This window comes from Vicugna pacos, chromosome 8 (genome assembly GCF_048564905.1).
Source record: "Vicugna pacos chromosome 8, VicPac4, whole genome shotgun sequence".
Classification (NCBI taxonomy): Eukaryota; Metazoa; Chordata; class Mammalia; order Artiodactyla; family Camelidae; genus Vicugna; species Vicugna pacos.
The window spans coordinates 49,796,001-49,822,268 of record NC_132994.1 but is presented as its reverse complement, the minus strand read 5'-3'; the positions used below and the strand labels follow the sequence as shown (position 1 = coordinate 49,822,268).

Sequence of the window (26,268 nt, the reverse complement as noted above, 5' to 3'; positions counted from 1 at the left end):
TAAGCTTTTATTTGGGGGGAGGGATGGTAATTAGGTTTGTTTGTTTGTTCTGCAATGGAGGTCCTGAGGATTGAGCCCAGCACCTTGTGCATGCTAAGCACACACTCTACCACTGGGCTATGCCCTCACCCTTTGTTTGTTTTTTAATCAAATAACAATAAACTGCAATCGCTGACTTCTGCAGTAAAAGGGAATGGTAACAGAAATTATAAAATCAAAATCTTCACAAATCTATCCCCCAGGATCATTTTAGGCATTCTGATTTGGTTTTTCCATATTTGAGACTTTTTGGAAGGTTTCTAAGGTTAAATAACTGCTGAAGACCAATTATTCATGAATTTTAAAAATAAGATTATGATGTTTGGTGAAATCCATTTTATGTTTTTACTTTAGTTTTTCTTTTCCAGATTATGTCTGTAAATATATATATATATATAATATATATAAATATATTATATATATATATATATATATTTTTTTTTTGTCTTGCTCTTTTAGAAGCAGCAGAGAGACCTGACTTAAGTAATCAGAGTCCTTGAATAGTTGGATGTTTGGGCCATGGGAGGGGATAGGCAGGCTTAAAGGAATGGTCCACGGCTGGTCTGGAGATTCCACCATCTGATTTATTTGAAGGATTTCCTCTAAACGTGGTTTGACATATCTATGTAAAAGCATACTCGTCAATATATGACTTTCGATGAAGTTCCCATTGCATGCTTTCACTCCTTTCCAGCAAAGGGAGGGTGGAAACCTCAAGCAGAGCTCGAAGTAATTTCCCAGCATTCTTGGACGAGTTGGACTCTTGAGCTGGAAGTTCCCCTCAGTTGCCTGGAATCTTGATACTGCCTTAGGCACAGCTTGGAAGAAAACAGACAGCCTTGTTTCCACTGCAAATCAGTTTATAATGTTCTCTAGTAAATGAGAACTAGCTGGACTGCCAGGAAATCTGGGCTTCATTCCTGGTTCTACCACTGACTTGGACTGATTATGGTAAATGTTGACACTCCTGTTGCTTCATCTGTAGGTTGTGAAAAGGAATACAGTACTTAACTCCATGTTTACTCATACGGATGTTAGAAGTAGCATTATCTTTGAGAAAATCTCTCCTCCTTCACTCAGACCAAAGTAGTCTTTTGTTAAGTAATCAGCTTTGTTAACCTGGTTAAGAAAGCCCTTTTCAAGGAGCCAAGCCTCCGAACACCGGTCTTCTAGGGATTGATGAGTGAAGGCATTTCACTCAAGCCAGTAACTAGTTGACTCTAAGGATTGTTTTGTTTTGCATTCAGATTAAATTATTCTGGTGCAAAACCACAATTGCTGGTGGGTTTATTGTTTATATATGGTTGAAATGTTTATTGGCTGTATTTGCTTATTGTCAATGTATTGTCACTTGACAAATATATTGTCACGTGGGAATCATGATAATGGAAAAAGGCATGAGGAAATATTATTTATTTAACATGCTATCTAATTAAATTCTTTTAGGAAGGACTTAATAAAGATAGGAAACTCGGTGTAGTAAAAAGAACCCTGAAGCTAGGTATCAAAACACTTGATTTCCAATCACTGTTCAGATATTAGCTACTCATCTAACCCTGAAGGTTTGCTTGACTTTTCTTAGTTTCAACTGTAAAATGAAGTGGGTAGAATAAATGATGCTTAAGACTCCTTCTAAAGAGTTTATAAAACAGCAGGCTAGATCAGAGATTGCAGATGGATTTCAACTTGAGTTCAAATTTCATTTAATGCCTGATGATTGCCTGGTATGTTATTTTGGAAAAAAAAAATTTACAGGCCACTTCTAGACAGGATATTTTGCATCCTACTCCAACTTAGGCAAATGATAGGAATATGTAACAGGAGTATTTGCCGTTGCTTTTTGGTGGTGTTCTTGTGGAATCTGGTAGCAGAATCACTGGACAGGAAGTTGGAAAACTAAGGTCAGCTGGTGCTGCTACTGAGTAGCTTGTGGTGGTGAGCAAGTTGCTTTCCTTTCTGGGCACCACTCAGAAAATGCAGGAGTTAGTGGAGTGTGATTCTAAGATCATGAAATTTCACAGAAAATAAAGATCTCCCCAAATGGCAGGGAACAGAGAAGGGGTCTGACAGAGTTCACCGTTTTCTTTGTTTTTTGTTTTTTTTGGCCAAATAAGAATATTAACCAATAAAGGTACATTCTACTATCACCATTATTTCATAAAGCAAACAGTTATCATACCGCCATTTATAAATATGACAGATTGGTGGAAACAGCACTGTGGACTAGCATCATCTGCCTCCTGGCATGGATACCCTGATACTGAGAGATGGCCCCCAAGGGTTCTCCTTTCAGTTCTCTTAGTCATGACTCTGAAGTGGAGCTTGGAAACGGACACAGATCACGGAGTTGACGATGGGCTGACCCCCACCTTCAGAGCCACTGTGACAGCAATGGTTGTGGCTCCTGTCAAACAGCCCCTGACCCACCTTTTCTTTCTTGGTGACAGGGATGACCAGTCCTCCAGTCCAGCCAGTCGTGGGGAGCAGGTGCCATCTTCCCATCCAGCTGAAAACCTTGATCATGGACTAATTGACCAAAGAGTCCTGAAACAGAGGTGGGATTGACAACATCTCGACCTTTTAAGGCTAAATCATAATATTTACCATTATTTTTATGAGGTTTCATGTACTTACATGTATTTCTAAGTGGAAGCTATTTGCTTTTCTGGAAAGGATTTTTGTATCAAGTGATGAAGGCTACTTGGTAAAAGACAAAGGTTAAGTTTTCTGATCTTTGCATTGGAAAAGTGAAGTCTGAGATGATATTATGCATTTTTCAAGTACACGTTGTTAAGGAAAAAAGATTTCTCTATCATAAACTGTCCACAGGGACAGAATTTATTCTGTGAATAACATCCTATAGAATATGACTTCCATGGAGTCCTTGTTTTTGTTTGGTAGTTGTTGTCTTGGCCTGGCTGTTCCTGATGGAGACACTGCTTTGGTAAACATTTCCTTATATTCCTACACCGGGTTTTGTGAGGTATAGTATTTCATTGTACAGGCTGCATTGGAAGAGAGGAAACCTATAGACCTAGAGAACCAGACGCAGGAAGGGGGCGCCCAGGCCAGGTCCTGAGGGGGACTGTAGGTGAGACATGGTACAGGAGTCCTGGCCGCCCAGCCGGCATATCCCAGCCACCCGGCCTTGTGATACATGTTGTTTCCAGCAGCTGATGAGCAAATGCTTTTTGTTACACGTACTGTCATTGAAAGGAGAGAGGTCAGCTGGTATAGAAGCGTAACTAGGCAATAGTCAGGCCAGGGCGTGGTCCTTTATAGTTTTCACAAATCCTTAAATTATTGTCTCATTTTGTCCACACAGTAGTCCTGCAAGGTGGGCATTCTTGTCTCTTTTAAAAAAATACATTTTTTTATTGAGGTCCAGTCAGTTTATAATGTTGTGTTAGTCTCTGGTGTACAGCATAGCGATTCAGTTACACACATACATTTTTTTTTCAGATTCCTTTTCATAATAAGTTACTACAAGATATTGAATATGTTCCCTGGGATATACAGTAGGACCTTGTTGTTTATCTGTTTATATATACGTTCTCTCTTTTTTGTGAATGAGTGAAACCGAGTTTAGAGAAGTCAGGGAGCTTCTAGCTAGGTTTTCTGTTCGGGCCCTTCTCACCTGAGCACGGGCTTTACCGCTGTCAGGGTGGGAGTCCAGGGGACCAAAGGCAGCAGCCCCGCCCCCGGCCACCGGGCCCCAGCCGCCCTTTGAGCACAGGGAACACTGCACCTTCGATCAGGAGCTCCTACAAAACAGGTCAGCTCTGGGCATCCTCTCTGTTCTCTTTCTCTCTCTACCACCTTCAGCCTCACAGTCTCAGCCCTGGGCTCAAAGCTCCTCAGGGCCTCCCAGTCTGAGGGTCTGTCTTCCTCCTTGGCTCTGGCTCCCATCTGGGGTGGCGAACAGGACGGTGGGAGGCGAGGTCCTAGGTGAGACTTGGTCCCCGTGGTCTTCCTGGTCTGTGGTTCAGGAGATGTAAAGACATTTCAGTGGTGGCATCATTCATCTCCTTTCTGCTCCTGGGTGCTGGTTGGTTCCAAGTGCTGTCCTTCAGTGTGGTTCCAGGTGTGTGAAGTCAGCCATGAGGTCTCAGTGACCGCATCATGAAGCTGCCACAAGCAGCCAGTCCCTCCTCTGACTGTTCAGGTGTGAGTACAGACAGGAAGAGCGACGACTCTCCCAGGAGTCCAACCCTAATACCGCTGTGAATCAGTTTCCAACTCTGCAAAATGGGAATAATAACCACAATGCTTTCCTCATGGTGCTCTTGTGAGGACCACCATCTAAAAATAAATAACACCTGCTCAGTGCTGAGCACAGTGGAAGCACCGGAGAGCACTCAGTGTACCTGTCTACACAGCACTGCTCCAGGTGGTAATCCCCTCTCCTGAGGGCTTCTTTCCTCTCTCTACTTACTGCCGGTGCGAGAGGAGGGTGCCACCTCTGTAGGTTCTATGGGCCTTTTCTCTTTCCTAAGCCCTCTGCTGACAGTCCATTCTCATATGGTCCTGCGATCCTGGCCAGGCAGGATTATCATGCCCATTTTTTCCCGTGGCTGGTCAAAGGCACAGCCTGTGCTTCATGGTATTTCTCATTTTTATAGTGTCTGGCAAGGGGGAGAAAAAAACAGAACTGGATTAGAAATGGAGAGAAATAAGAGGGTTTGGAAACCAGGGCCAATACCCCCATATCTTCCTTCTAATCATAAAGTCTCTCCTAGTCTATATGACCCCTGCCGCCCATCTCTATCCACGAGCATGTCAGAGTTAAACATGTCCAAAAATCAACTCATGTCCCTTGCCTTAGTATATATTTGGCTGTAAGAAATACGAATCCATACTAACTTAAAACAAGGGGAGTCTATTGTAGGAAAAGCATTTCACAGCATGCAAGGGCAAACATGTAAAGTCCCCTGGGCACAGAGGAGCTGGTGCTGGAAAGCCAGGGGTGAAGCCGTCCCCCTCGCTGGTGGAGCCAGGCGAGGGCCACCTCTGCCTCTGCTCTGCTTCCTGCATCTGCCTCGGTCCCTTGCTTCTCCCTCTGAGGACGGGTTTATCCTCCTACTCCTGGCTGCTCTGCCCGGTTCAGACTGGCTGGCCTACGAGTGCCTTGCCCCAGCACTGCCTCCAGGGGGCGTTCTCCCTGGAAACAGCTCAGGGCGTCCCAGCCAATGGATTCAGTCTTTCGGTGTTGCTTAGTCCAGGATCTGGGGAAGAGAAACTGAGGGGTCTAGTGTGGGTCAGGTGTCGCCCTCCTAGGGCAACCAGCTGTGTAGGGGCAGATAAGGACAAGGCAGGGCTACCTGTTGTAGATACTTTTGCTCTGATCCTGCCCTTTACCTGGGGCTGTGGATTGGGGTGGGACAGATTCTCTCCCTTCCCACATCCCTTTTCATCCAGCCATGTGAGAAATGTATATTTAGGTCTTCTGCCCATTTGTTGATTCGGTTGTTTGTTTGTTTGTTTCTTTTTTGTTATTGAGTTGTATGGGCTGTTTATATATTCTGGAAATTAAGCCCTTGTCAGTTACATCATTTGCAAATATTTTCTCTCATTCTATAGGTTGTCTTTTTGTTTTGTTTATAGTTTCCTTTGCTGTTAAATACACTATCTTTCAAAACAGAGTTAAACTCCAGGAGTTTATAAGCCATGCACAAACAACAGGCTAGGAAGCAGATGATTGGCTACAAGGCTTTCATGAAGCCAACTGCTTTCATGAGGCAGGGAAGGGTGGTGGACCACGTGCCAACTTTGAGGTCTCACACACCTGTCTGGGAATCCTGACTCTTCCATTCCTCACCAGGTGGTCTCAACACAATGTGAGATGGGAACACCCACCCGCATGTGTAGTCTCTGAGGTCCAAATGAGTTAACAATTAAAGTATCTAAACTGTTATCACACCATATAAGGTGCCCGGCATTATTCTTGTGATCTTTTTTCCTATGTTCCCTAAAAGGAACATGTTTTTTCCATCCAGATTATTTGCAGACAAGAAGTAAAGGAAGGCTCTAGAGACAGGACGTTCACCTGACTTTGGCTCTTGAAAATTCCTTAGTAGAAATGTGCGAATGCCAGTGGGTGAATTCCGTGTCCTAAGGAAACACTAGGGTGCTGTGACACAATGCAGTTTTCTTCAGTGATAGGTGATTTTGTGCTCTTTATCCAATTGCTTAAATGCCCTTTCATGATGAAAGGTTTATAAGGTCCCATCCTCAACATGCGAAATCTTTAGAAAGTTTGTTTATTTTTGCAATGCCAGTCTTAGTTTTTCATCTATGCTATTTGAAACTATTTGCTTCCCTTTTAGTATCTAAAAACGCATGAAATCAGATAAACGGGTAGAAGTTTCCTAAATGTTATTATAAAAGCACTTTGCTTGAACTTTAAATATATATGTGTAGTTGTTTTGCTTCAGCCTTTGGGGGTAATTATAAATTAGTCGTGGTTGCACACATATTTAAAAATTACTTTAACAATTTTTTTTCCTGAATCAGGTGCTGCTATAAAATGTTGTAGAATGATCTTACCCACCTGTCTAAGCTCAGTGGGGCAAATGTCAATGGGTCGACACCTGGTGTATTGTTTGTAGGCACTGTCACACACACAGCTCAAGTAAGGGGCAGCACAGTTGTGTGTGCATCTTCTCCAGCACGTAATAAAGGGAGGTTCAGTGAAGTGCACCAAAGACAGCACGAGTGGTAAATGATCACATTTAGATGCTGAATCCCAGGTCAGTGAAACAGCAAGGATCCCTCAGAGTGAAGTGCAGGATCCCACATCTCCTATCCCATGGGTGTATAGAACACCCATACCTAAGAGCTCTGTGTTTTGGAAGTGTTACGCTCGAACTCTAGTCCTTGATTGGAGATTCCCAGTGTCCATGAACATAGTAAATGCTCTGAGGAGTCCTACAGTAAGAAAACCCATTTAACTCTGTTTGACCAAGAGTTCTTTTTTTTGTATAACGTCTATTAACATTACAGGAAACACCTGAAGAAATACTGACCTCTTATCGAAGCCAGGATTCATTCATTCCATAGTAAATATTTATGGAGTGCTTACTCTGTGCCAGGCTCTGGGGTAGGCACTGAGGAGACAGTAGTGAGCAGAGCAGACCAAGCCTCCCACTTCACAGAGTTCACATTCTAATGGTGAAGAGAATAATGAGTATATATGATATTACATTATATGTGTGTGTTTAAGTGCTATGAACACCAATACTGCAATGGAAAGGGGAGAATAGAGAATGAGTGGTGTGTGTATGTGCATGTGTGTGTTAGCCACAGGAGGGTTCTATTCAGATGGGGTTTTCAAGGAAGCCCTTCAACTGTGAACTAGGTGATGCTTGAGCAGTGGTCCAAATGAAATGAGGAACATTGGCTCATGAAGCTAGAACTGAAATTTCCTTCAGTACAGAAGATATCTGTGGACCCATCCAAACAGGAATTGCAAAATCAGGGAAAATTGGGCTTACATGACTGATAAATAATTTTCTGACTCCTGCCTATTCTCATTAAATCTAATATGGAATCTTTAGAGAGATGAAAGTAATCTTGATTTCTATTTTTCCTCTTTTGTTCAGTCCAAAAGTTACTGAATATACACCATGAGCTAGGGATGAAGTCAGGGGCAATTTAATCCTTGCCTAGGGGAACTCAGAGTCTAGTAGACAAGACATATAATTCTGAACTACAAAACAGTAGTACTGAACCATTCTGCAATAACAGAGTAGGTAATATATCATTACTTTTTCTTTTGTATGAGGAATGAGAAAGAAAAAGAGGGACTCAGACATGATAGCTCCATGAGATCTGTTTTTGTGGCTGTCATGCTAGTAAGTGTAAATATAGAGGGTAAAGGCTAGAAGTTTCTGGATCTTTGTGCATCCATCAATGCAAAGAATAACTAGGGAATGGGAAGAAATAAAAGATTTATTTATTTTATGCTTCTTTTTTTGATTAGTCAATGCCCCCCAAATCTTCTGGATCTTTGAATCTTGCCCTGGCAACCAAGGTCAGGGAGGATTTGAGAGGTGTCTGTCTGTCTGTGCCACAGCACAGTGCCTGATGCCAACCACCTCTCTACCCTACTTTATGCTTGATTATATGTTCACACATGCCTTTCAGAAGCTAAATTCCTTTGCAAGTCTCATAGATTAAATGGCAGATGTGATAGCCCAGAGCTATTAAACATAAATTAAAAGCAAACATCAAAATGCTGAGAATGTGGAGCAAACATTTTCTGAATTAGGGGTGGATACCATCAATTGAGCAGTAGAGCAGCATTTCCTTCATAGTCCACGCATGTTTTACAGCGACATTGTTCACTGTTTTCAGAGATGGCCTCTCCCCTTGTCATTGGCATGTATCTCTCTATTGGGCTTTTAAAACTTCTTGTTTACTTTGTTTTCTTAGCAGTGGAAAGTCTTGCCTAGGTAAAATAAAGCAGGTAAATCTCAGAGTACTGGCATAATAACATAGAGGCAACATTTCTGTTTCACTTTGTAGTTTGGTGAAATTTGGTCCCTATTTTGAAGATACATATTATAAGGTCCTTTTCTGTCCTATGGTAAGATGACAGCAAATTCTTTAAACTGAGCCTCCTATAGCTTCCTTTCTCTTCCTCTATGTTCCAAGAACATTTAAGCGTTTAGATGTTGCTGTGGGTACATGCCATTTAGTTTCAGAGTTGATAATATAAAACTGGGCATCCCAATATATACCATTTTCAGTGTATGAAGTCATCTGCGAGTTTGTGTGTGGAAAAGAATCAAATAGAAGTAGGATCTCAAAACAGAGTGGCTTGTGGAACACAGTCTTTCAGTTCAGCCCCTGGGGATCACGGTGTTTGTCACTGCCGTTCCTTGCAGTGGTGGGGGCACTGCCACTGGTGGCATGTCATGTGTGAAGGGCCAAGCCCTGTGGTGGGACTGGCTGTTCTTCACTGCAAAGTGCTCCCCTTGCCCCTTGCTCTTCTTCTTTGAGGACCAGAAAGCAAAACCATTTTACAAGACTAGAAGAGCATCACAGTCCCTCGAGGTAGCAGATTATCTCCAAGCTGGGGGCCCTTAGAGAAGGGGAAACCTAGGGCATTGGGGTGAAACAGCTGCTGACACATGCATGGTGTGCTCTAGAGAATTAGTAGGCTTGAGTCTTGGACGGAGCTGAGCATTTGCATTGGATACTGGATGATAATAAATGGCACACAAATTGGACCACATTATGAACTGCCCTAATTATTAAGCTATACACACAGGAGATAAAACTACTAGTCCCACCCTCATTTATGCCTCCTCTGCTCCCTGCCAAGGCTTAACTTCTGTCTTCTGTACACTGAGACTTTTTCCTTAGAGAGCTGGAGTTCAGCTGGATTTGTTCTGCACAGAGCCATCTTCCTTACTCTAGGTGAGCCCCAGATTGTCTGTTCTTTGGGAGCAAAAGAATTAAATGATTTTTCACTCTTACCATGGCTAGAAAAAGTTTTTAGAGTCCGTGAGCTTTTTCTGGAGAACCTCCATCTCGTAATTTTTTTTTAATTAGCACATACTGCAGTAACGATACTGTTAATTATCAAATGTGTCAGCTTAACTTTATTGTACGTTTTATTTTATTACAAGTATAAACTGAGTGCTTACTGTAGTAGACTCTGATTCAATTAGACTGGGATCATTAACACGTTTTAAAAGTTTTCCAGATGATTGGACTGTGAACCCAGGACTGAGGTCCACTGGCCTAAAGATCTCTTGTTTTGTGGTGGCTATCTTGTTGAAGAGCACTGGCTATCAGATTGGAACAGAAATATTAGCATCCTCTTAGTTTAGGATTGCTTTCTGCTCCCTGCACTTAGTTTGGGCTGACTTCCAGGGTGTTCTGCCCAACTCTACCTCCATAAAGATGTGAGGAATCTTAACCTCACAGTAAAGATTTTTAAAATCCAATGCAAATATCATTTTGTAGTGGATAGTGGTTGTGCCTGCAGTCATCTGCACCCAAATTAGAATATATTTTAAATTTCTGATGAGTCCCTTTTCTTGTTGTAATGCTAGTTTTGACTTGTATTAGTTAGCATAACTTGTATTTTATTCACTTCCAGAGTATCTTGTTAAATTGCTTAAATGTAAAGGAAAGGAAAATTTGATGCCTCTGATTTTGTCTGATGATTCTGTTAGGAGCAGGACGGAATATCTGGCTTGGATAGAGCCTGCATGTGACTTGATACATTCTAGGCATTTGACAGAAATAATACTGTGCTATATAGTCCCTCCCCCAGTGTGGAAAAGAAAAGACATATAGGAAAAAATACAGAGAACAAGAAGGTAAAAATTGTCTCAAGCCCTATTTTACAGCATTGGAGTATTGAAGTTATCCATTGATGCTGTACTAAATAAAGACATGGCAACCTCAGAAGTTGAAAGGGGGTCATGCAGTTTAATTTAGCTGCTTGAAACTCCAGGGGAAAAGGAAATAGATGTTAAGATGTTGTACTGAAACCAAGTTTAACACCTGCACAGTTACAGCACCTTTAAAAAGAAATCCTGGAAAGGCACAAAATACAGAGAACAAAACTTGCCGTTACTTTACACGCTTGGCCTGAGTAGATAAGGGAGCGATCATGGGAGAAAGAAATAGGAAAATGGAAAAGCAAAAGACACAGGGATTGTAGGAGAGTAATTGCCACAAAGTACACCCCCAGTAAATACTGGCTGAATGAATGAATGAAATGAGAGGAGAACATACTGGAAAATAGCCTGGGCTGCAGCACAGATTTCTCCTGGAAATTGCCTGTTGCTGTATTGAATCACCTGTTAAATGATCAGTGTACTTATTTTAGCTAGGGCATATTTTCACCACGGATCCAGCTATTGCCAAAGAGGGAGAAAAGGAAAAAGAGCTTATCATGAAAAGAGAGGGGAGGGAGTTCTTTCGCATCTTGTTTTTATTCCCTGTGTTTCATTATACCTCTTGCTGTCTTACAAAACGTGACCTAAAATTCTAAAGGAAGCCTGGCCTTTCAAAGCGCGTCTGAATTTTGTCTGGACTTCTACGGATTCCATGCTTGTACCAGAAAATTAACCTGCTTGGGCTCATATAGGAAATCTCTGTGTCTTTGTCTTCTGCTTGGCTTGACTCTTTTACTTCACTTCCATTCCAGTCATCCTATTAGGGAAGCAGATTGAAAGCTCCCTATTGCCTCTGGTTAACTTGCTTGGAAATTTTACTTTTTACACACTTGATCAGTCACTAACTGTAAGGTTTCAAAGTGATTCTGATACTTAATTTTATAAACAGTCTTATTGAGGTTTAATGTTCATGACATAAAATTCACCCATTTCAAGTATACAGCTCAGTTAATTTTAGCAAATTTATGTGGGTATGCAACCACTGTCACAATCCATTTTGGAATGCTTTCATCACCTTAAAAAACTGTTTGGTGTCCTTTTTTTTTAAGGCACTCTCCACTCCCATCCCCAGCCCCAGGCAACCACTGATCTGCTTTCTGTAGCTGTCATTTTCTGTAGCCTTCTGCAGTAATTTCACCCGAATGGATCAGAGTATCTGATACTCATATTTAATTTAGAAACTAAATTTATTAAAATAGTCAAAGACCAACTAAATTAAGTGGCTCTTGTATTTCACTGCGAACAGCAGCCGAATAAATTAATTAGAAGAATTTTCTTAATCAGATGCTAACTTTTTTATTTGTGTCATTGGCTTTGCTGAATTGCAACTGACTCTCTTTTAGTTAGATATCTTGTTCAGTTTTGAGCTATGCATTACATATTACGTCTTCAAGATATACGGATCAATATTCTTTCCAACTTCAGACTTTATTCTATAGTCTATATTTGTGATGACATTTTCCCCAGAAGGACAAGTATTTATGGGGAAGGAAACAAAGATGCCTACGGAGACTTCAAATATTTGCAGGTAGATGATTGGATGGAAGATGGATTGATGACTTTGACATAATTCGATCTCAGGAAAGTGGTTTATATCGTAAGTTTTCATAAGTTGCACATATCTGAAACAGAATTTCACTCTTTGTGTGTTTATATTTAACAGAAGGAATGTGAAGCATGTCCTAGCAAGAAATAAAGCATTACAGTGGATGAAGTCCTATGTTTTACCAGAGTTTCCTTACGACATCAAATGCATGTTAGCAGAACAGAAGTGTCCTGATCACAGCATGAGGATAAGGATCATCGAGTTTCTCCAGGCTGACATGACTAAATATCTGGAAGGCTCACTGTGAGTAATAACAGGGCAGACTCACTGCTTTGGGAGAGGGTGTGTTTTCAGAGTAGAGTTGAATTCATTGGGAACCAATTCTCTTCAGATTTTGGAGGACGTATTGGTAATTAGTCCAATTTTGCCCAATATTTGAATATCTACCTTGTCAGATAGAAAGAATTGAAGAGAAGTAAATGTAGTTTGGACTTATCAGAAAGGATGTGGGCTTCTGGGACTGAAAATCTCCTCCTCGTTGTGCTGAACAGGTACCCCACCACCCAGCAGTACAACGACGTGGTCAGCACCCTGCTGCAGGCCCACCCCTTCCTGGACGAGGACGGCGGTGGCTTTGTAAGTGAGCACGTGGCGCCATTCTGCTACTCTCCACCCATCTTAATATAACAGCCTGTATTGTACAGTAATTGCGTGCCTCATTCCCCTTTCCTCAGTCCCTGTCTCTGTCTGTCTATCTGTTGCTCTTTCTCTGTCAGTTTCTCCGACTCTAGTCTCTCTCTGTTTCTGTTCCTTTGGCCGTCCCTTCAGTCTCTTGCTATAAATCTGTTTCACTTTTAGCTTTGGTCTTTCTCTCTCTCTCTCCCTCTGGCTCTGTTATTTTTCATTTGTTCGTTTCCTTTTTTGGTTTTGTTTTGATGATTTCTCTGTGTCTGTCTGTCTTCCTTTGTCTTCTTAAAAAAAAAAGAACTATTTTTTAAAACAGCCTTAGGTTCACAGCAAAAATTGAGTGGAAGGTACAGAGATTTCCCATATACCCGCTGCCCCCACACATGCAAGTGCCTGACATTGAACACTGCCCGCCAGAGTGGTACCTTTTTTACAATTGCTGACCCTTCATTGACACATCCTTATCACCCAACGTCTATAGGTTACATGAAGGTTCACTCTTGGTGTTGGACATTCTATGTGTTTGGATAAATGTATTTATCATTATTGTAACATATATAGTATTTTTACTGCCCTAAAACTCCTCTGTGCTCCACATGTTCATCCCTCCCATCCTCCTCCTTTGTCTTCTTCCTCTCTCTGCCATCATCTTCCTATCTCTCAAAGCTGTTTGGCAGCTCACTTGTAATGATGAATCTCTAGGAAGGATCTTTAAAGAGATGCGATGAGCAGAAAGAGAAGGATGTGGCCACACCTGCATCCGTACTATCATCACTAGGCTAGGGTGGAGTGGTTGTCCGGGTTTGAGGTCTGGCCCTCCAGCCTCACCTCTCGGTTCTCGGCTGTTCTGACAAAAGCCAATCCTGAAGATGTTCTGGGATCGCAGTTCCCAATTCTGGCTGCACGTCTGGATCCCCAGAGACTCTAATTTAGTTGATTGGAAGACGGGACCATTTTTTTAAGTCCCCCAGATGATTCTAATGTGCGGCCAGGGTGGAGAAACACCGCTCCAGAGGTTTTGGTACGTGCTTTGCTCTCCAGACCCACATGCCACTCGGCTTTAAAAGCCTGGAATCTTCACTGCCCAGTACTTAACACTCCTGACCTGTACTCTTAAAGATAGTCATGGTGGTTAAAAAAAATTGAATGTAATGTGATACTGGAACTATATGATTTAAAGGACAACTGGGAAGAATTACATCTTTGTGTACCTAAAGACGTACTGTCTATTAGTTCTCATATCTCTATATGCTGTGTACATCCACATTGGTAGTCGTATCTAAACAAGATAGATGTCTTTTGTACCTTATTGCAGATATTTGTGTGAAATTTTTTTTGCTGTGCTTTCTTGAAGACATAGAATTTAAGAATTAGTTCCAATTTGAATAACAAAAGATAAATGCTAATATCTGTGAATATAAAAACAATTTAAGGTCTCTGTTTTCCTTCTTTCTTCCCTCCCTCCCTCCCTTCCTCTTTCTTTCTTTTTCTCTCCTTTTCTTTCTTTCTTTCCCTCCTCCCAAGAAAAGGTTCATTATATATGGATAGAATTATAGAATTTTCTGAGCAGGGTGGAGAGGGCCTTAAAGATTCTCTTTCACCACCCAGACTCAGGAAAGACATAATATCAGGAACCAGTAACCACTGAAGCTCAGACTAGTATTCAGGAGTACTTGCTTTTAGTGTGACATCCGTTCTAAAATATGCTGTTGCATATAAAAGCGCCCTTCAAAATAAACCCAATTTAGTCTTTAAAAAGCAAAAACAAAAAAACAAAAAAACCCCAAACAAACCAGGGGTCCTAATGCTGATAATCACCCCAACATGACTGACAGAAATTAGTTATAAGAATTCCTTCTACACTTGAGATATAATGTCTGCCAACAAATTCATGTTATGGTGTATAGAACTAGTTATATTTTAAAGGAACAATCTAAATTTTCTACTTCAATAAGTTATACATTCATGGGATTCAAATTCAAAAGCTAGAAAGATATAAATGGAAAAATCTTCCCTCCTCTACCCTCCAGTCACCCAATTTTCCTTCTCAGAAGTAACCAGTATTATTAAAGAGTCCTCCCAGAGAATCTTTATATATATATAAGCAAATACATATCTATCCAATTACATTTTGATCTTTACTTTCATGGTTATCAAAGTGAGACAAATAGAAAGTAATGAATAATGCTTACTTTAATCTTGTGTGCATTTTACCCACTTTTGTTTCCAGTCATCTTGACTAAACATGGTTAACTGATGAGACCTGCAAAACTGCTTAACACATTCTGGCCCAAGTTTGTACACATAGAGTGGAAGGGGAAACTCTGGTGCATGGTAGATGTTTACCCAAACTCTCTCTGCAAGTATGTTCAAGGTTGTATTTCTAATGTAACAGTGGAAGATGTAGAAAAGTTCTTAGAACATTAATGTGTGTGTCTGAAAGGGGGGGGGGGGGAGAAAGAGCACAGACAAGGAAGCATTTGGCTTTAGGACTAATTTAATTCTCAAATTTTTTATTGAAGTATAGTTGATTTATAATATTGTGTTAGTTTCAGATGTACAACAAACTGATTCCATTTTATATATATTTTTTTTTTTCCAGATTATTTTCCATTATAGGTTACTATAAGATACTGATATTCTCTACTTTTTATTTCAAAAATTGTCAAATCTACACAGAAGTTGGAAGACTGTTACAGTGACCACGCTTTACCTAGATCCAGATTTCTCAGTCTGGGCAGTGTTTGCATTTCAGGTGGATAATTCTTTGTGGTGGGGGCTGTCCTCTGCATCGTGGAATATTTAGCACCATCCCTGGAACTCACAAGTTGTAACCCACCCAAACTGTTGTAACAATCAACCGTGTCTCCAAACTGCCAGATGTATCCTGAGGGGGGCAGTATCTCTGATGACTGAGAATCACTGATCTAGAGTCACTAGGGATGACCACTGCGCCACACTGACTTTTCCTCTCTCATATTCCTTTGTCTGTTTCGACTGAACATTTGATAAAAGGCATGTTGCAGGTGCCTTTCTTAAACACCTCAGCTTCTATCCTGTAAGGGTGAGAGCAATCTCCTATGTAACCACAGACCATTTTATACCTAAAAAATTAACAATAATTGCATATTATATACAAACCATATTCCTATTTCTTCAATTCTTCAAACAATATTTTAAAAATAGATTTTTTTGCTATAAAATCTAAGCAAGGATTATGTATTGCATGTAGTTATTATGTCTCTTTAATTTCTTTTTGTCTAGGACAGTCTCCCAGCCTTTTTAATTTTTTCCTAATGTTTATTTTTGGAATAAGTCTAGTCCAGTTGTCATGTAAGTTGGTCCACACTTTGGGTTTGTCTAAATGTTTCCTAATCATTGTACCTGGGTTTAACATGTCAGGCAAAGATCTGCTAGTGATGCCTTGGACTATTTGCATATCTGATCAGGAGGCCATGACTTCAGGGCTGTGTTTTATTTCAGAGTGACCAGGGGAGAGCAGTGTCCATGGAGCAGTTTGCATACCCCTCTAGCTGGAGAAGCATGGAGAAAGGGGATGACTGTTCAGTGACAGGAGGATTTGCTATTGCGGCATCTGCGTCAGGAACTCTCAGTGCCAGGCCTGTAGCAGACACTCAGGAAACACACATTGATTGAGTGCTCACGTGGACCATTTCATTGATTTGTCCTTTTTCTGTTCCCATCAGACACTTAGTAAGGAGAGAAGGGAGAGGCTGGGAAGAAGATATTGGCAAGTTTAAAATGTCCTAGTTGATTGCAATGATACCTCCTACCAGGTCAGCAGGTTTGGAAGCCCTTCAGAGCTGTGGGAAATATGAGGGAAAAAATGCATTTGTACTAGTTCATATTTCAGGGCTAAGAAAAATATAAGCCACCCATTACTTCTGTACTGTTGTAAAACAGTGATGGCAGCATCCAGACCCACAAGCCTACGTGAGGTAAGGAAGTGTCTCTGACCCATACACACCCGTGCGCTTAATTGTGGTGAAAGCCGTCACCCAGTCCCCAGCCAACAGCGCTTCTCGCCAGCGCTGTCCAGGGTTTATGAGCAGCACTTTACTGTACAAATATTTCCCATGAGTAGCTATCCATTTGAGCCTCCCAAAAACCCAGTGCAATTGGCAAGACTAATCTTAATGTTCCATTTTACAGTTGAAGAAACTAAGGCTGAGAGGTTGCTTGTTAAAGATTTCTTAGCTAATATATACTGGAGCTAATCCTAGATCCTGGGTCTTTCCAATTTAGGTCCCAGTGCTTTTTCAAAGGCAGAGAATATTCGTATTGAGACTTAAGCCAGGGAACCAGGAATGACAAAATCTAAGTGCCAGACACTGGACTAATGTGATTTCAGTGGCGTTTCCCATTTGCCTGAGCTCGTAAGATATGCCCAAAGTCACTCCGTGACTTAACCGTCTAGTAGCCAAGATGAGGGGGTAAATATGGACCCCATTAACTGCAAAGGGCCATTTCCTTCCCCACCCCTACTCTTGGGCCTATTGAAGCACATGGCATCGCAGGGAAGATGAGGGGCTGAGAAGCAGCCTTGAGGCCCAGGCTTTAAGAGACGTTGGGTGACTCCTCACACAGTGAGTTACTTATCAAGCAAGGCCAAGACTAGAGTCTTGCTTCTAGTCTGTTCCTTCAGCACCTGGGTCCCTCTACTTTGCAGAGGACTGGCATAAGCCATGCCGTGTTTATAGTTTCCAGGGTGCATCAAGCACTGGGCTGGGCTTGGTCAGCAAAACAGGCTTGGGCTGTCCCCATGTGCTTATAGCCTAGAGGAAGGAAGGCGAAGGAGGAAGCAAGGGGAAAACTGAAGAGAAGAAAAACGAAAAGAACAAAAAAGAAAAGAAACAAAACGAGAAAACTATCCCATAGATGAGGGTAAACTACCAGTGTGGTAAGTGTTGACAAGGAAAGGGAGGAGCTGATAACCAAGGAAACTGAGCTGTTAGTGAGGCCATGAGGGAGTGATGGCCAAGCTGAGATCTGAAGGGAGAGTAAGAGTTACCTACATGCCAGCAGGGTTGGGGAGAAGAAGGACAGAGCTTTCCAGTCCAAAACCAAAGGCCCAGCGGAGGGAAGGAATGTTAGGAACGTTGGCAAGTTGAGAAAGAACCCCAAGTGTGTCCCCAAGCTCTTGTCCACCTCTCTGGTCTTCCAAACTATCCACATGCCCGACAGATTCTTCCAGAGCTCAGATCTGACCATCTAGGCTTCCCATTCAGCATAGCCTAGGAGGGCTTCCTAACCCGGATCTGCAACCGAGTTATCTATAAAACTTTTTTAAAATACAGACATCTGGGCTCCTCGAAGACCTTCTGGATCAGAAGCTCACCCCAGAACTTGGAGGAAATGCAGATCCTCAGTCCTACCCCTGACCTACTGAATTAAAGGCTCCAAGGGTGGGACCCAGCAACCTGCGTTTTAACAAGTCCTCTAGGAATAGTGATTCAGGCTGGAGTTTAAGAAGTGATGCTTCAGAAAAAGAATCATGGGTGAAGTTTTCCTATGGGAGTCCAGTGCAGCCTGTTCACAGAGAGGGATTTGAAAAGATCTGGTTCCAGATTACCTTGAAGGCCTTTATGGGGTAACCATGCCCTTTGGGATGGGGCTGGCTTCTCTCTCCTGCCTTGTTTTCTACCACATCTTCTACCATTTGGCATCTTGGGCTCTCGTTCTAGCTGCGCACAACTCTCGGCTCCAGCCCATCCTCTCCTCCACTGCACGTGCTGCTTCATCTGATGATGCATTTAAAGAAAATGCGTGAGTCCACACATGCATAAGCGAGTATTCAGTTCTTTTCTAGGAAAGTGGAGTGCATTGTGGAGACAGCAGAGTAAGGCGGAAAGTGTCCAATTTTAGGAACTATGAAATCTAGACTCAAGAGCCAGTATATTTAGCTATACGATGCTGTATATAGTTGTACACACACATACACACATACAGCTATATAGTGCTATCACTGTGTGCTATATAAAATATATGTACCTTTTATAGCAACATTACAAGATTGTTGTTAGGATAAATAGGATAGAAATATTATTTCTATTACTGTGATGGGAAAATAATTTCAAGCCCAAAGCCCTTTTGACAGACAAATAAAGATTTTATTGTTTACATAGGATTATTCCAATCTCCTTGAAGACTAACCACCCTGTTTTATCATTTTACACAGTTTTTATGGAAACGAGCCCTCAAAGATCGCTTTAAATATGTTCGAAGACCCATAGAAGATGATGAACAAGTGCTGAGAAATAAGTGTAAATTTGGCCACCGAAGAGGCCAGACAAGAAAATCTCTTGCTGATGTAAGATTTGATGAAATGAAAATTGTCCAGATAAAAGTAAGATTGCATCTTTCATTGTTCTGACAACTTAGTGATTGGTTGATTGATTAAGGGATAATAAGTACTAGCATTTAAAAGAATTAAAACAAAATTTGCATTTTTTATCCATTTGAAAATTTGAGGTATGGATCAGAAAACAAAAAAAAAAATGTTTTTGCACATGAATGATAGTATTTCCAAAAGAGGACTTCTAAAAACTGATCAGAGAGTGTTTTTGAACATCTCAAGTTTATTCTTTCACAACCTTCAAAAAAACCTGGTGAAACCCTTACGTTCCAGATCTTTGAATGATTTCTTCTCCTCTCATCCTAAAATGCATCCTGTGTTCTTATTGCTCCAAAGTTATCAATACTCATATTGTAGGATCAAGTAGCTGCTGGCCGAAAGTTTTCCAGGAGAGACTAATCACATGCATGGACACAAGACTCCACACTGTTCCTGCTTTGCCCAGAAGGTGTCCAACACCAGCCTAGAGGCAGCTGTCAGGATCCTCAGGCCGAGGGCCCCAGGCGGGACCCCAGATTCCTCCCTCTGCAGTGGGTTTGCTATATATAATGTTCATGTGGGTCCTAATTATCTGAAATTCTATAAATATTGCTTAACTACCTCACAGCCGCCAAATATGCTCAGAAACAAAAATGTCGCCTGCTAATCAAGTAAGTTGAAGTCCCTAGGAAGGATGTCCAAACCAACAAGTATAGTAGCTACATCTCATGTCCCCCCAAATTCTGTTTCTACCTCAATGCAACATGAATACATAAATCTAATTTTCACTACAAACACATTTAACGTTAGAGAATATACTTGTTGTCAATATTCTATCTTCTACTTCAGCTGGTGTAATCATTTGATTGTAATAGAGTGACCTATGCCAGTTCATCTTAGTTTTATTTTTACTGCTTATAAACTCCAGGGGACTGGAGTATTTTTTAACATATTTTGTAAACCATTCATCCCAACATTATACATTAAAAAAATTTAAATGAAAGTGTATTTTTAAACATCTTACTATAATTTTCAATGGAATTTTCAAATGACAGGCCAGTTAAGATAATACAATTTTATGTCTACTCTTGATGAAAAGACAAGACAGATGAAAGGTACCTATATTCAGTGATGTAACTTTATTAAAACTTTGACTGCAATAGTCCAATTATAAACTAAAATCATAAGACAGAATTACATTCATTTAAAAATATCTTTTATATTCTCAAAATAAAAGGCACTTTGTAAAGGAACATAATTACATTATGCATACATATACTCAAAATATGTGATTTTCAATATACTACAAATGGAGTTCCTTTGTAAGTGAATCAAAATTTTACAAATTCAGTCTTCCTTCTTCCTCTATGAGGCATGTCCCACCAACATTCATTGGAATAGACGAATGGTAAAATCAGAAAAGTAGCAATTATCCCCAGCAAGAGTAAGCCCATGGGGTCAGAGGCCACCCCAAGTGACACAACTAAATGACAGTTCCTCTTTTGGGTTGACACATTGTCATTGACCCAGTTTGTACAACCATCTTTCTGTTCTCTCTTGAAACCACCTCAGTTCTTCCTGTAACTACATCCTTTGTAGTTCCTACAAGACATGTCTAAGGTGAATCCTACTAAGACCCACATGGTGGTCTTTGCTACCAAAAAACAGAGCAGGAATGTACCAGGGCCCAAGATGAGCTAAGTTGCAACAGAATGTAGTTTTGATCTTCCTGCCAGTTGGGGCAAAAAGAGATCATAAAATGGTCATTGTTTGCATCTCAAGAGCCAACATTTTTCCTGCCAAGCAAATCTAATTGGTAAGGATTCACTTTTCTCCCTCTTACAAATGGAGCTACAAATTGCTGTAGCATCCCTGTTTATGACCTAGTGTTCTGTTAAGGCAAAAACATGAAAGAATGGAGAAAAATTTAGACTAGAATGTTACAGAAACAATGTGTTTCTATATTTTGTCCTCTCTGTGGTGACTGAGCAAATGGAAAAACACTAAGAAGAGTGGAGAGACAAATCCATTGACTGTATCACTTATCTCATGGACATTTATACTTCAGGCGAGTAGCCTAAATTATTTCCCAGCCTTCATTTTGAACTTCTGATGGCTCCTTTTTAACATCTTTACAATTTCTGAAAATTAAAAATATTTGGATTAAGCTACACTTTGGCAACTTTCACATCTTTTGAAATTACTTGACTGGGCACGATATTTCTGTAATATAGAAAAAAGTTATTTCCTGTGCTGTGGAGATGGAAAATGTGGATGCAGGCAAGAAGCCAGGAGGCAAGCCATTCCCTCAAAGGCAGGGAAGTGGGTTTGCTAAACTGGGGTAAGATTTGGAGAAGGAGTAAGGGAGGGGAAGAGATTTTTCATTTGATTTGTTTCGTTTCTGTTGCTTTTCCCTTTGGTGGTTGGAAGGAATTTCTCAAAGCATTAATGGTAGATGACTTAATGAAGGAAGGTGCATTTCTTTGTCCTGTTACATGGGCTTCTGCAGATAACCAGGCAGCTACAGAATTTGTATGAGTCTGAGTCTAGCCACAGATCTTTTATCCCTAGCCCTCCACCTCCCTCAACCATAGAGTTCAGTGTAGCACTGATTAAACTCTGCTACCAAACCCCAAATTTCAGCAGCATCAAAGCATCCACCCATGAGTCTTAAAAATGCCTAGGTTCCTCATATCCACTTCTAAAAAGACTTGTAACTGTGGCATGCAGATGGTTATACTTGTCCGAATCCCAGACTATGTTTCCAGAACAATCCTATAAAATACTGGGTTTAAATGCAATGTTTAAAAATCCTTTTTCAGCGTAATGATACCACGTCACTGCTGCTTGTACACTGATGCAGCCAAATGCATCATCGGTGGTATCCCTACCTATACCTCTGACGTTTGTTTTACATCCAAGCAATGTAGCCCTGTAAGTTGATAAATCTTTCCTTTGCTTAAATGCCCTTTAGTATACTTCTTTATTTATAAGCTGAGATACAATTAGATTCTCAAAACAGTAGATTAACTGAGTAATTTCTTAAGTTGCTGACAGCATTATCAGGTTTAAATGATGAAGGCATTGGTTTTTAAAGCTTACAGGAATTGTATGGAGCCACGTGGCTGTGTAGTGGAATTAACTTTGTAATGCATTACTCTGTGAAAATCTCAGGTGTTAGAGCTGAGCGAATCAACCTCCTCACCTCATGGCATGTTATTTTCACTGTGTAACTGAGTAGGACCCTGTGGGGCTTTCCTAGGACAAACCCCTCCCCCATATCCCCTGCTGTAGCTCCTCTCTGAAGTCCCCAGGTAATGGTATCTCATGCTTATTTCCTGAGTTTTTCAGGCAAGGAAAACCGCCACCAAATGGAACAAATTAACCACTTGATGACCATGAGCATGTAGCAGCCCCCAGGCCTTCTGGTGCCTAAGATTGATCACCTTCAACCAGTCAGAATTGTGCACAGCTGATCACATACCCTGAGACGCCCCTCCCACAACCGGCCTTTTAAAAGGCTCAGCTGCAACCCTTCCGAGTGTTCTAGGTTCTTTGGGCGTGAGTTTCTCGTTTTCCCTGCTTGGCCTTGCAGTAAACTTTTCTCTGCTCCAAACTCCTAGTTTCTGGCGTTTTTTGGTCTCATCAGGTACACAAATTTGTGTTTGGTAACAGTTTTGGTGAAGCCAGCCCAGGGGTCTGTGCCCATAGCAGGGAGACCCCAGGCGGGGCGGGGCGGGGGGTGGGGAACGCAGCCCCTTCCCTGGGTCCCAGCAGCTGCCGGAGCTCACTTCACTCTGGGGAACTGGGAGGGACTGTCCCCGGCAGGCGCCAGCTGCCCCAGCATGAGGCTGTTGGGAGCTGAGACACGTCCGGAGCTGCAGTCAACGTGCCATGCCACTTAGCGGTGAGTCGCTGCAGCTTGCACAGGCTGAGAATTCTCTCCTCTCCATCTGGGCTCTTCCACTGGGAAATGAGCCGTGCTGGGCTCATTGTAAGCCACTCTGGGTCTGTTCTCTTTTGAGAGCTGGCATTCTGTTTGGAGGCCTCCGTCTGGAAGTGAAAGTGGAATATTTAGACTGCACCTCCTCTGATTGTCTGTGTGCCTGTAGCCTGTTTGCTGTGTTTTTGTGTGTATTATTTTAGGGTGAGCCACTCTCGCTTGTGCAGGATGGGAAAATTCTACCTGCTCCACCTGGGCTCGTTCCCTTCTGAGAAGTGAGCCATTCTGGGCTCTCTGGGAGCCGCTCTGGGTCGAATCTCTTTCGGGAGCCATGCCACTCTGGAAGCCGCCATCTGGAAGTCAAAGTGGAATGGCTACACCTTATCTGAGGGGACCATGTTTGCTGTTTGTATAGTGTGTGTTGTAGTACTTGCATTGGCTGGCTGAGATGTCTTTGGTGAGTCAGAGGGCTCACATGTGACGACAGCAGGGTATCCTTCCCTATGGCATTGGCTTTGGAGCATTGGTTGGAATGTTCCCTTTCTAGCTTTGGTCATCCATTCAGCTTCATCTCTTAAGGGGCATTGGTTGGGGTACTCCTCTTTTGGGACTAGGCAACTGTGACCCTGAATTGTTGTTTGGTTGATGTTTGATGACATTGGCTATAAATAATTAAGTATGGATGATTCGAGCTCTGTTCCACCTTATAGTCCCCCTAAGGGTATATTTTTGAAAACTGGGAGATCTTCAGCTCTGCTCCCATAAGTGAAAGAAAATTTTTATTGTAATGCTGTGTGGGCCCGGTACACCCTGAGATCTGGCGAAGAGTGGCCCCTAATGGCTCTGCTGTTATATCAGAGTGGGCCTTTTGCAACTGCTTAGGCTTTTGTTTTGGGGGGCAGTGTGTATCTCAGTACCTGAGTTCAATTCCCGTTCTATCTTCTGGTTTTACTGAAAATGAGGCATTGAATGTGAGCAAATAATTTTATAGACATGTACGTATGTATATAAAATTATCCATTACTCTTACTGTTATATGTGTTATTGTCTAGTACTGTTCTTTCTTTTAAATGAAGTGGATATTTGGAAACTGGGAAAAAAAAAAACCCAGATGGTTGGGTTTTATAAAATCAGAGGAGGAATTTGCACTTTTTCTTCCTGTGCCTCTGAGATGTAGATAATCTATGTGGTCTCTCAAGGAAAAAATGGTTTTTTAAACTCAAGCAGAAAAATTGTTAGATCTCTGGTTCTGTCTGTCTTTATATAAAAATTAACTTTAAATGAGCTCTATTTAACTGACTTAAAAGTAAGTGCTTATAAATTAAATACTTCTAAGTATAAAAGGAGCTAAACAGAACACATTTTGGATTCATGTGACCTAGGAAATATTGAATTGATATCTGATATTGGTGTAATCGATACAGACATGTCTTTTACTGCACCTGGGTTTCCTGAAGATCAGTAGGTTCACGTTTTTGTTGCAGAGTGTGTTAGCAGAAAGAAAGCAATTAACTTGGTATGATGAAGTTCTTGTGGGTGAATTAAATGCAAATGAGAAGAGCTTTTGAGTGAACTCTTTGGAAACGGTTGTGTTTTAGGAATGTCTGCTTGGAAATGATCTCACCAGATATTCGGTGACCTTCAGTTTTGGAGCTGTGCTAGATTGGGTTAAATGATGGAAATTTATAGAATAGTTGAATGGCTAGGTCGTTCACAAACAAAGTGAGATGTTAAAATATTCACCAGAGACTGACATTTTTAGAAATTGAGGATTCCAGCTTAGATGTGTAATTAAAGATACTGAAATGGTAAAGGAAAACAAGGGTGTACAGCAGGAAAGTAGGATATATGTTTTGAGTGAGAAGAAGGTATGAGGAATGCAATTGCACTTTGTAAGGGGGAAAGAAAGTGATTTGGTTCTAGAGTTGCTTGTTTCTGGGTGGGAAAAAATAAGGGACAAATTAATATGGATACAGAAAGTTGTAGAAAGTTTGTAGAAAGGGAGCCCTGAAACAAGATTGTGTGCGTGGCTGGGCTGAGGCCAGACTAAGTTCAGTTAGGTGAATGGATTTCATTATTAAAAACAGGCTGATGCAGGACTAGATCTGGTTCATCTCTGTTAAGAGAACAAGTTTACTTAGAATGCTTCTGATAACAGATTGTGTGAAACTGTTTGATATTTTTGACAAACTTTCTATCAAATTCTAATTGAAGTTCTTTTGACTTCAGCTGACTCTGGGGTGCTTCAGTGGGCCCTTGAGACATCTCAGGAAAAAAATGTTTTCACTAGGATTGGTTGGTACGTTGAATTGCATGGGCAGCACTGTCAAATGAGTGACAAGCCTCCTAGGATTATACAATATGGATAAATAAGGTTGATGTGGACCTTCTAAAAATTATGTAGTCTCTGAAATTTGGACCTGTCTTGGTATAATGCTTTCAGTAATGATTCTGATTGTTTTCTTGGAATGTTGTATGTCATAGCAACCTGATTAAGCTTCTTTGTCAAAAACATTGTAATCAGATCTTTTACCTCACCTTTTTGAATCTTTTGTCATTCATAGACAGTTAAGCTATTTTGCAGAACTGCTTCATCTTCAAAAAGAGTCATTGAAACAACTTTTGACAAGTACAGGTTTCTTTTAAGTCATGCTGCTATGCTGAATAAAATATTTTTAAAGTCTAATGAAAATTCTGAATTCATGAAATTGTTAGTAAAGGGGATTGATTTCATGGGATTGAGTGAACTGATGAATATGGCTATAATTTTTTGATTGTCTGAAGTATTACTGGCTTTTAATTTGTGTTTTCTAATTGAATTATTTAGCAAATGTTTGTCTCCCTGTCATTATTGCCCCCAATATTTAGGATAGAAAGAGAGTTCTCTAATGGAGTTGTCACAGAGTATAACTACTCATGATGTATAACAATGCTTGCTGTAAGTCTGTTGCTAAAATACTTGGCTCCAGGACTCCAACTTTCCAAGATAACAACCAGAACCATGACTGATAGCATCATACCAGGACATATCCAAATTTCAGAGACTATGTAATTTCTATAATGTCCACATCAGTAATTGGTTATAAGAGATTAAATATATGGCCTATAAAGTGTTTTCCCAGTGACATAACTCTGAGCCTGTTCATGGTATCTGATGAGGTTTCCCCCAATGTGGTTAATTAGGCAAATAGAAAGGAGATCTAGCACATGATCTAAACCTGGGGCAAGAGCCACACCCAGCATTGAGGGACAGATATTTTGATCATCAATGCTTTTTATT

The 26,268-nt window shown here is 41.1% G+C and overlaps 1 protein-coding gene across 2 annotated transcripts in view; it reads left to right on the top strand.

Moving 5' to 3' along the window:
• SAMD3 (sterile alpha motif domain containing 3) overlaps positions 1–26,268 on the top strand; it is a 41,438-nt gene that overhangs the window by 1,574 nt on the left and 13,596 nt on the right. Inside the window, exons 3-6 of one of the 2 annotated variants that reach the window (XM_072966311.1) lie at positions 2,483–2,594; positions 12,121–12,306; positions 12,555–12,639; positions 18,890–19,057. In XM_072966311.1, the coding sequence (XP_072822412.1) occupies positions 2,483–2,594; positions 12,121–12,306; positions 12,555–12,639; positions 18,890–19,057 (551 nt within the window). The remainder of the gene's footprint in view (positions 1–2,482; positions 2,595–12,120; positions 12,307–12,554; positions 12,640–18,889; positions 19,058–26,268) is intronic. The other variant, XM_072966310.1, reaches the window with a different exon arrangement.